Source organism: Neltuma alba, unplaced genomic scaffold, assembly GCF_004799145.2.
Source record: "Neltuma alba isolate B1F8T4 unplaced genomic scaffold, ASM479914v2 tig00011161_pilon, whole genome shotgun sequence".
NCBI classification, from domain to species: domain Eukaryota; kingdom Viridiplantae; phylum Streptophyta; class Magnoliopsida; order Fabales; family Fabaceae; genus Neltuma; species Neltuma alba.
The window spans coordinates 132,756-144,375 of NW_021635892.1; the positions used below are offsets into that span (position 1 = coordinate 132,756).

Below are 11,620 nucleotides of genomic sequence, written 5' to 3' on the forward strand. Positions count from 1 at the left end.
TTAGGATGTTTTCAAAATAAGACAAACTCTTTATAACCATGGTAGTATTTTAACACTCTAACTCAATTCTTTTTCTACCATGGCTATCATCTTCGAAATGGTTTTATAATTATGTATTAAGAAGAGGCATTTTCAACTTGGTATTAGTTTTAAGGTTTTTGTGATCCCTAGTGCATTTGATATAGTATCTATGGCCATATACAATTATTACACTTAAGTTTCCCTTCAATTTCTCTTCTTTTCCCCTTTCTTAAGTGTTTACCTCTCTTTTTCTGGGGTTCTACCCTTAGGTGGGGAGAGATGGTAAGTACCAAGCGTACTACTAATGCTAGTGAGGGAAGTCGCCAGCCACCTAATAGTAACAGCCAAGCTAACCAGACTAAGGATGAAATCTTGAGGCAGTTACAAGCTGTAATGCTTTATGTCGATGAGCAGGTTAGAAAAATGGAAGATAACAAAAAAAAGCAGGGAAGCTATGATCTCTCCAAAGATAGAAGGTCATCATGATGGTGATAGCATCGGACACAATGTGGGTTGATCAAATGAGTAGAAAACAATAAATGAAGAAGAGGTTGCTGAGGTATTACCTAACATTCCTATAATAACAGTTTGAAAGTAGATAGGCCGTTTCAACACCCCAACTTTTAAGGGCAGTCTGAATTTTGTAGAAGCAGAGGCTTGGATAGACCGATTGGAGACTCTGTTTAGTACTGTGAATTGTAGTTCCCAGCAGAAGGTGCATGTTGTGAAGGTTCTATTAGAAGGAAGAGTAAAGCAATGGTGGTATAGTGTGAGAACTATAGATAATAGGAGGATGGTTTGGAATGAATTCAACAATTTGTTCTTTGATTACTTCTTTCTAAGGGAGGCAAGACAACAGAAGGAAGTAGAGTTTTATGCCCCGCAACAGGAAAACATGCATGAGGATCAATTTATTGCCCAATTCATAGATCTATCTAATTATATGGCATACCTAAACTATTATCGAAATACTTGGTGGATGGCTATTCAGTTAATGGAGAAGGCTAGACTAGAGATTAAGCAACAATTGGCCATGATAGAGGTCACTACCTTCGAGAAGATGTGTACTCACATCCGTCAAGTTGCATATAGGATGAGAGAAGCTTATGAGTATCGTAGAAGAGACAACCTTGGGGGCTTTAGTCACCAGACAGGTGCCACAGGATCTAGAGGGCAATTTAGTAGCTATATAGGACCTATTAATAGAGTGGGGAAGAAAAATAGCTAATCAAATACTAGTAGTTTTGGCAACAAGAAACAATCCCATCAAGAAAACTCTCAACAGAGGAACCATTTTCATGGCGCTCAGACCCAGAGAATTCATGGAGGAGGGAGTCAAATCTCCTAGCATGGCTCTGTAGCATTCACCCCCAGCATGACTAACCATCCCGCTCGTCCTAGATGTCGGAGGCAATACTTCAGAGAGTGCTGGAACTGCTTTAATTGTGGAGAACTGGGACACTTAGCTAAGTATTGCAACAAGGCTAAGAGAAACAACCAGACTCCTAGGTCATTTGTACTAGGACATGTGTTTATTGATGATATCCTCATATACTCGAAGAGCAAAGAGGAGCATTGTAAACACCTTCACATTGTATTACAAATATTAAGAGAGAACAAGTTGTATGCCAAATTGAGCAAATGTGAGTTTTGGTTGAAGGAGGTAAAGTTTTTATGTAATGTGGTATCTGCTGAAGGTGTGGCCGTGGATCCAAACAAAGCAGAGGCAGTGTTGAAATGGGAAACTCCCAAGTCCATGACTGAAGTGAGGAGCTTTTGGGGTTAGCCAGGTATTACTGCCATTTCGTTAAAGGCTTTTCTCAGATAATCATGCCATTAACTAACCTAATGAAGAAGGACAAACCTTTTATATGGATAGAAAAGTGTGAAGCTGCATTTCAAGAGTTGAAAAAAAAGTTGACCACGGTGCTTGTTCTCACTATACCTGAACCCTCACAACCGTACATAGTGTACATGGATGCATCTTTGAAAGGGTTGGGCTGTATACTGATACAAGATAACAAGGTGGTAGCTTATGCATCCAGACAATTGAGACCTCACAAGGAGAATTACCCTACCCATGACTTGTACAGCATGCCCCCCTAGGGTTTCAAGCTCCCAAAAGTTATTAAAATCTATAACCAAGCTCAACAACAACAAGGACAGTGAAAACTACATTAAAAACTATGAACATACCTTGCTTTAGAGTTTGATCTTGCATATGACTGCTTGGCCTTTCTCTCTCCCTCTTCTTTCTCTCTCTAGAATCCATTTTACTAGAGCTTCTCCAAGTTTACTCTAGGACGAAAATGAGGGAGGGGAGGGGGTATTTATAGAAAACAAGACTGAATCTGGGCCGTTGATCTTAAAAATATGTGGTTTGATCTACATCGTCCATTTTCTCTTTTAATCTTATGATGACAAGTGTCCTATGATATCATGCTTATCTCATCATGATGACATCATGCTTACATCATCAATCCACATGCTTTTAATCTGACCGTACACGTGTCTTGCATCTAGCTGTACACGTGATACCTTCTTTTCCCATCTAGCTGTACACTTGTCTCCTCTATATTCCTTCATCATTTTGGCATTGAAATAGGTAGGAAATTAATATAAAATTCGTGCAAAATACAACCCTTAGGTATTCCTTCACCTATCTTGCCATTCTGTACCGTATAAAGTACTTTTTGGGCCCTGACTTACCTGGGACCACTGGGACATGTTCCAGCACTATTTTCTCACCTCAAATAAATCCACATGACATTATATAATATGCCTCAAGAGAGAGTGATGCTCTTCTCTTATTCTTCCATTAAAATAATTAATAATATTTATTTCGGAGTGATCTTAACCGAATTTTTTTACCGATCCACAACTCCAAGAATCTATCTCCAGGTGCCAATACTATTTATTTATCACTAAAATTCCTCTAATTTTTCTTAAGCCAAAAGTCAACCTTTAGACAGTTGACTTTGACTTTTCCCGGATAATATATAAATAGGCTTTAAATTCTATTAAAGCCAACCTTTTTGCTTTTTAGGGACAGGATTATTTTTAAAACCTGTGATAATTCCTAAAGTATTTTTATTCCATTTTGTCCGATTATCTAAGGCCTCCCTATACTTAAAATAATTCATCTTTGAAAATATTCCAAATCAGTCAAAACCCTAGAAATTCTGTAAATTCCTTCTAGGGGCATTTTCATTATTTTTAGCCTCATACATGCCTCTAAACTTTATTCCCATTTTTTCGGAATTTTTCTAAAGTGGTCAGGCTTTAACCTACCATTTCCCATTTTCAAGGATTTTTTTGGGATTTTCGAGCATAATTTTCATTTTTGCCTTTACCAGCCCAAAACATTATAAAATTATGATTTTGCCCCTGGTTTGGCTTAACCTCAAAATTCACCTCATTGAGGCCTTCAACATAACCTTTGGCTTACATTTATCTCTATTTCTCATTCTTAGGCCTAGAGACTACTTTTGAGTCTCTAACTTCCTCTTTTCTCAGTCCTAGAAAATTTTCCTTTTGCGATTTAGTCCCTGGGAATCCTACTATCCTTCCAGGGAATCTCTGGAACCTCGTCAAAAAGGGTTTGGTAGCCTGCTCATTTCAGGCTAATTTCAGTACTTCTAGGTCCAAAATTCGGGATGTGACCAATTACAAGGTGTTTATTATGTTTTTATTTTCTCAAATTAATTTGTGAAAGTATGCCTGTGAATAAAGTATGTATTTTCTTATATGACAAATTTTGGTGAAGTGACAAGTATGTTGATTTAATTATACCTGAGTTGTGTTTTATTGGAAACTATGTTTTCTTGTGGTGCCGAATTTAATATACTAATATTATGTTATTAAATAAAATGAAAATGTGTTGTACTTTGTTTGAAATTATATCACCTTACCTTGAAGAACTATGATATTTTTAATATATATTGTGACTATGCATGAGGTTCAAATGTGGAGGTTGGGATGTTGTTATGTGAAAGATAATTGTTCGTGAAGCCAACACGACATACCTACACTACAGATCAAAGTGCTTGGCCTTTTTTGTTAGACCCCTCTAGTTCTTCCTTTTCCTTAGCCCGAATTGAGAACGAGCTCTTGGGTAGACACCTCTTGCACCATACTGGCTTGGACGGTGCTGGGGTAGGAGGGGGCCTATTGCTTGATGTGAGTAGGGTGACCTTTGGCTAGGTTACTTAGCATAGAAAGCCCGGGTCCATGAATGTTTATGTTGGGCTTGTGGGCGATTACTGTGCCTTGAGTGCTTGTTCTATGTGTTGTTAAACTCATGGGTGTTTTATGTGTCTTGAGCCTTTTAGGATGTTTTTGGAATAAGACAAACTCTTTATAATCATGGTAGTATTTTAAAACTCTAGCTCAATTCTTTTTCTACCATGGTTACCATCTTAAAAATAGTTTTATAATTATTTATTAAGAAGAGGTCTTTTCAACTTGGTATCAGTTTCAAGGTTTTTGTGATCCTTGGTGCATTTGATATAGTATCTATGGTAATATACAATCATTACACTTAAGTTTCCCTTCAATTTCTCTTCTTTTCTCCTTTCTTAAGTATTTACCTCTCTTTTTCTGGGGTTCTACCATTAGGTGGGGAGAAATGGTAAGTACCAGGCATACTACTGATGCTACAATTTGACTATGTTACCAGGCAAATTAAATCACGAAATCTGGCATGCTTATAGTTCACGTCCAGTACTTCAAATCAATAGGTAGCACATTAAGATTGGACACCAGTACGATTTATGGTGATTTTTCAAAATTAGTGTTTGAAATCTAGCAAAGATTTTTACCAAGGTAATAGTAGTAACTTCCATAAAAATCTGGCACTAATTCAAAAGGAATTGTTTCACAAGATTATTTTTCCTTGAAAGAGTATTCAAAGATCTTTCTATAGAACTTGGGAGCGCTCCGTTTTGATTTTTCTAGAATAAGTTAAGAATTTTTAATATTGGATAGAAAAACTGGATTTTTACCAAATGAAAAGTGATTTTTCAAAAATTAGCATCAGTTTGCCTATTTTTGAGTTTTAGGCGATCCAAAATAGTCAAACTTGATTCCAAATGAACCTTAAGGTATCCTAGAAGTAAGGTGTAACACCTTGAGCACGTGATTTTAGGAATAAAAATGGGTTAGTATGATAGAGCTTGATGAGAAGTTTGATGAAGGAAGTTTTGGGATTTGAGAGCTACTTATTAAGAAAATTACTCTTGAACTTCCTTATTCTTCCCATTCACTCTTCTCTCCCTTTTCTCTTCACTTTTGTTCTTTGCTCCCTCTTGCTGGTTTCACTGTGGCCAATTTCAATGATAAGAAATAAAGAAGTGTTATTGCTTTAAGTGACCTCATATCGCTTATAAACTATATTTGTTAATTTACTCAAGTCTAATATTGTTTTATTAGCTTCCTTTTGATCCATTGGCCTCAAATACTTGTTTTTTTTTTTTTCCCTTCCATGAGATTATGCCACGTATGTACTGGAGGGGGTATTTGATTGTCCATTTCAACATAAAATTACACTAACTATCCTTTACTCTTTAATTAGTTAATATGAGTTTAAGCTTCCACAAATGCTTTTCGAATATTTTTTGATCACATAATTGATGCAAGACCATCAATAATTCATATTTATGAGAGAGTAGTTCCCTAATTTTTCTTAATTTCGAATTTGATTGATAAGTATATTTCCCATAATTTTTTAGAAAATGCCTTATTCTTTGGCCAAATTCTCTTAAAATATTATTTAAACTAAATTTTTCATTTTTGGGAACCTATTTGAGGCCTTCTTGTACTTTTAATACTCTCCAGGTCCTTATTGTAGGATTTAATTGTTGAGAAACCTTAGTCCTAAGTGTAAGACATTTCTCATATTTATCAATTTTTTCTAGATTACCCTTGTTGATACTCCCTCAACCATAATCAAGTAGGAGAGGAAGGGAGATATTAAATAAGATGATTATAATATTTTAGAAAAAATATCATATTTTTTATAATTAACTAACTTACCTAACTTTCTTAATCTAATCAGATCAGTTAAAAAGGTCATACATTAAGGATAAGAAGATTTATTAATTTTGGCTAATTATTCTTTGTTTAGGGAAAATATAACAATCATTTAAAATCCTTTTTGATGAAATATTCCCACTTGTATCTCAATTAAGTCTCAAATATGGTATGGGGAATCATACTTTACCTTTCTCGATCTTCAAGGATTTTTCCTAAAATTCAGGCATAATTTTCAAAATTTCCCTATGTACATATAAGTTGTATATGATTCAATTTAATATTGATAGTTATAATCATGTTGTTAGTTTTTATTTATCTTAGAATTGCAATAAATTGATTTTATTAAAATTGTTGTAATTATACAATAGAGAGAAGTTTGTATGCTTATAGTAAGTTAATTGTGATGTTGTTTGAATTTTACTAGTGCCAATAAAAATTTATAAATGAAATTGTTGTAAATTAAGTTCTAAGATATTATAAACCAAAAAAATAATTTTTTTAAAAAGCATATTTTGTAGCGCTTTCTTGACATGTATTTGTTTTTTTTTTTTAAAAATAGACATGTTGTAGCACTTCCTCAAGGTTGTAGCGCTTCCTTGAAGAAGGGCCACAAAATGTCTATCTTTTTGTATCACTTTCCTAAGAAATGCTATAGAATATTATTAATTCTTTTTTTAAAAAATATATATGAAAAGTGCTCCAGTTTGGTTCTTATGCCTTCTATATAGTAGATGGACATATAGTGTTTTGAAAATGCTGCAAAATTAAAAATAAAAAAATGTGCTACAACTTATTTTTTATATAGTAGTGAGGGTTCTTCTCTTCTCTCTTTTGGATGGGCTAGAGATAGTTTAAGCAATTTCTTCATTAGAAGAGTTTTCAATAGTTCTATTTGTGTTTTATTATATTTTCCATTTTATAATTAGATTTCCCTAGGTTTTTTATATAATGTTGAGATTGAGTTTAAGACTGAGTTACTGTGTGCTTATTAGATTGGATCACGTGTTTGGATACTTTGGCATATCAATATGTATTTTAGCTTGTGTTATCTTATATCGAGTTGTTGAATATATTAGGAGATGGCTAAATCATAAACACATATACTTTATAGAAAAAATAATTTGGTGATTCAATTTTTAACTTTTTTTTTTTTTTAAATAATGACTTTTAACTTTGTTATGAGTCAGTCCCTTAACCATGACTTGGTACAACTGAACCTCCAAATTTTTAACTCGATTAAAATCAGTTGTTAATCTTTTTTTATTTAAACAAATCAATCCTTATCATATGTAATTGAAATTTAACCATCATCCAATCATTGATGTGGCAAAATGCACCTTGCTGATATTGTTAGAAACTTGCTGACGTGGATAAGAAGGATGAAGTGATTGTTGTCATAGAACTCGAAGCATCGATTCAAGGGTATGATATAGACAACAAGGTTTAGTTCCTAATGGTGTTTATAAGAGGAAATTGTTTGGAGAGTTGGATTATCTCATGGCCATCCATATTTTCAGTGATTTAAGTTGGTTCCCATTCTTAAACATCAGTCTACTCTAATTTAGAAACTGATTCAAATAAAGATGAAATTTTTTTTTTTTTGGATAAAAGATGAATTTATTTGCATTGTGCCAAAGGAATCTTCCCAACCAAAATAAAACAAACTAGACTCTTGACATATCATTAATACTATATCTAATCAAATCAAATTAAATCAACCTCACCCTTTACCTCAGAAAAAAAATCTACAAATTCACCTTCTTGATATAAATTGAAGTCCTTTTTCAATCCTTCTAGCTCCAAAAATAATCTCTATCATGGATGATGCTACTACCGACTTTCTTTCAAAACTTAATGGATTCCATAAACTAGTGAGATGTTTTAAGCCTTCTGTTTCTTACACTCTGGGGCATTTTCTTAGTCATTTGGTGCGCATGGATCTTCTTTACCACCAAAGCCAATTCCAACCTAGCTGCAGGTCACCAGGCCTTCCTCTGTTTGGCAATCTTCTATCTCTTAGTCCCTAGCTTCACTCCTAATTTACCCCTCTGTCTCAAACCTATGGTCTAATCTTCTATTTCTTAAACCTCTAACTAGTTTGGGTAATGAGTGGTCAAGGTGGGATATAATCCTACCACCTTTAAGGCTACATGACCACTATGTCACTAAAACTTCTTAATAATATAGTACTCTTCTGGTCTTTAATATAAGACCTATTTAACTAATTTGATTAGATTAATGAAGTTAGGTAAATTATTTAATTATACAAATATGACGTGTTTTTCCTAAAACACCATAATCATCTTCCTTAATATCCTCCGTCCCTCTTTTACTTGATTATGATTAAGGGAGTATCAATAGGGATAATTTAGAAAAAACTGATAAATATAAGAAATAGGTCTTATATTTAGGACCAACATCAACTCAATAATTAGGTCCTATATTAAGGACTGAAAGAGTATAAAGTATCATATAAGAAAACTTTTAAGTTTTATGATGAATGAAATAATTATTTCACTAAACAAAGCCAATAACCATCATCTTAAACATTTTCTCTCAATGATGGAGGTGGTAGGAAGTAGAGGGGAAGAGGTGCTGGCAAAGTTTTTGAGTGCAAAGGGGGAGTTTGATGCCCTTAAGACTAGTAGAAAGAAGGTTAGATCGAGGGAAGGACATTTCTTTCCAGACCAAGAGCTAATGCCTAGGGTGGAAGAGTAGATAGAGGATGATGTGCAGAACAAATTGGTGGATGAGGCTCATTTTGAGAGGGAATAAGGGGGCAGTAATGCTGAAAGGCTGCTTGCAAGGAAGAGATCTTGTAAGCAGGCTTATATGCAGGAGGACTTTGACGAAAAGGAAAAGGAGGATGAGTAGGAAGATGAGGAGGATTGGTTTTAACTTTTCAAATTTTGGGCTTAGGAGTATAAGAAATAGTCCAAAATGAGTAGGCTATCAAATCTATTTGAGTAGGAGCCCCATAAATTACCTAAAAAGATAGAAGGATCCTTATGGACTAAACTGTAAAGTAAAAGTTTATAGGGGCTAAGGTAAGAATAAAGTTAGAGACCTTAGTGAAGCCTTAAGAGCTGAGTATGAAAATTGAGGATGAATATGGTCCGAAGATTATATTGAAGACCTCAACAAGATGATTTTTGAGGTTAAACTCAAGTAGGGCGAAATCGCAATTATGAAAAGTTTCAGGCCGATAAAGGTAATGATGAAAAATATGCCTGAAAACCCAAAAAATTTCTAGAAAATGGGAAATGATGTTTTAAGGCTCATTTAAGGTTTAAAATGATGAAAATACCTCAAAAGTGAATTTATGATATTTTTAGAATTTTTGCTAATTAAGTGGTATTTAGTCAAATCCAATTATTTAAAATATGAGGAGGCCTTAAATAACTGGATGAAAATAGAGCTTAATTATTTGAGGATTTATATCAGTTTATAAAAATGATTTGATCCTTAAGAGAAGAGAAGGTTGGCTTTAAAAAAATTTAAAACCCATTTATGTCAAAAGGAGGCAAACTTTCAGAAAATTCAAAAAAATACTTCCAACTTGAAAAAAACAATTAGAGAATTACTCTATAATAAGAAAGGGTTTTTGAAGCTATGGGACAAAAAGCATTTAGTGGAATTAAATATTACTTTATGATTAAGGATGACATGTTTAATTTGAATTCTTCCTTCCATTCTATGTGCTTCATTGATAGCACCATGTGAAGTTATTATGAAGGAGAGAATTCCAGGGGAACATGATGAGGTTAAGAATAAATATCTGAGTCTTTGAGATGTCAGATTGTGAAGAAATTCTACTGCATCAGGTGTAATCAGACCAAGTGGTCTTGTGTTATGAAATAAGAGTTGTAAAGAACTCTTCTCTTCCACATGTCTTCATGATAATGGTGTCACATATGGGGGGTTATTTCTCTAGTGCATGTGAGGAAAAAGAGAATAAAATAATAAGGTTTCTGGAACGAGACTAGGGGTAAATTATGATTGGTAGATTCCAAAAGAGAATTCAATGGAGTTAAATGCCATGTGTGAAGCCATAGGGATGTCACCTTATTTATGTAATTTCATGCAATTTTAAGCATAAGATCAAGGGATTACATGATAATTTTACAAAGGAGGTAGATTTGAAATCACATTCCAATACAACTCAATGGTTCCAAATATAAATACCCCTTTTCCTCCTGTTTGATGATAATTTTCAGCCAAACTGGTTAAAAGAAAGGGCAAAATGAAATGGAGGAGGAGGAGGAGAGGACAAGAAGGGAAAGAAGCACTAAGAAATCATGCACTAAAAAGGAAAGAACCACCAAGAAATCATGAACCAACTTGAGGTAAGTTTTGAGTTTGATTGTTGTTGGTGTTGTCACTTATGTCACTATGTTTGACTATGATTTTAATGATTTTTGGAAGCATGAAATCTAAGAAAGAGATGATATCTAATTTTGATCAATCCATGGAAAGGATTAATTGTAGTTGGATTAGAGATTAATAGGTTTAGACCAAATAACTAGTAAGTTTCCATGAATAAACTATACGAATTGGTAAGGATTAAGTCCAGTTTCATATTTTTTTCCTATAGAGAACTGAAAGAACTCCAAATAGAATTTTGAACCACCTCAATATGATTTTTTTTATAATTAGTTATGATTTTTTAAAGTTGGACTAAGAATCCAGAATTTAACTAGTGAATAGTAACCCAATAATTAACTTGCAAATTTTCAATTCATGGGCTTGTTTCATGATCCACTTGAACCATAATGCTTCCAAATGCGTACTCTAAGGGATTAAAGGAAGGATGTTTCATTTTGGTGAGCAAAGGTTTTGCAAATGCTTAAACAAAATAGAGGTTCGGGTAAAGGTTTTGATAAAGGTATAAATGGAACACTGGTTCAAGCAAAGCCTGGTATAAGTGAAATCCCTATCCAGGAAAGTGATTTATCAAGATTGGTCCAACTAAGGCTAAGAGTTCGAGGTGATTACTCTTGCGAAAGTAGATACAGAGAAGAAGTAAGGAATGCCAGAGAGTAACCAAGAGATAGGTAGTCAATGTTAAGAGACTCCCCCTCAGGAGAGGAATGGTTGAGTTGAGAGAGCTTAACTTGGGGTATAAGTCAAAATCAAAAGACCCCCCCAAAGATAGTGGCTAAGAGTATAGTAAGCCAGTTAAAGGTATGAGACAGTGCCTTAGTAGGGGAATTGAGTGGCAACCTAGGTCTCAAGTAATCGATATGACCTCGATAGAGGCAAGGTAGCATGATAAGATGCTTGATGTTTGTTCAAATCGCTGAATAGAGGTAGAAAACCCAAAGGGACAATAAACCAAGAGGGATAGAGATTAGACGATATTGAATAAAGAATTGATGATGAGTTAGGTTCCTGACCTAGATATAACACAGATAGGAGATAAAATATTCGCTATGTGATATGATCAGTGTATGATGATCAAAATCTGACCATAGGAATGACTGGTCAGGAGGTAAAGAAAATTTGAGAGAGTAAAATCAAGTAAGATCCCTCTTGAAGATAGAGTTGAACAAAAATATGAGAATGT

At 34.1% G+C, this 11,620-nt stretch overlaps 1 protein-coding gene across 1 annotated transcript; it reads left to right on the plus strand.

Moving 5' to 3' along the window:
• Window positions 1–300: 300 nt before the first annotated feature.
• Window positions 301–1,249, plus strand: LOC114761994 (uncharacterized). Its single transcript, XM_028951450.1, has 2 exons — window positions 301–435; window positions 620–1,249. Exons 1-2 carry the CDS (start codon window positions 301–303, stop codon window positions 1,247–1,249), a joined length of 765 nt encoding a protein of 254 aa, XP_028807283.1.
• Window positions 1,250–11,620: the final 10,371 nt, after the last annotated feature.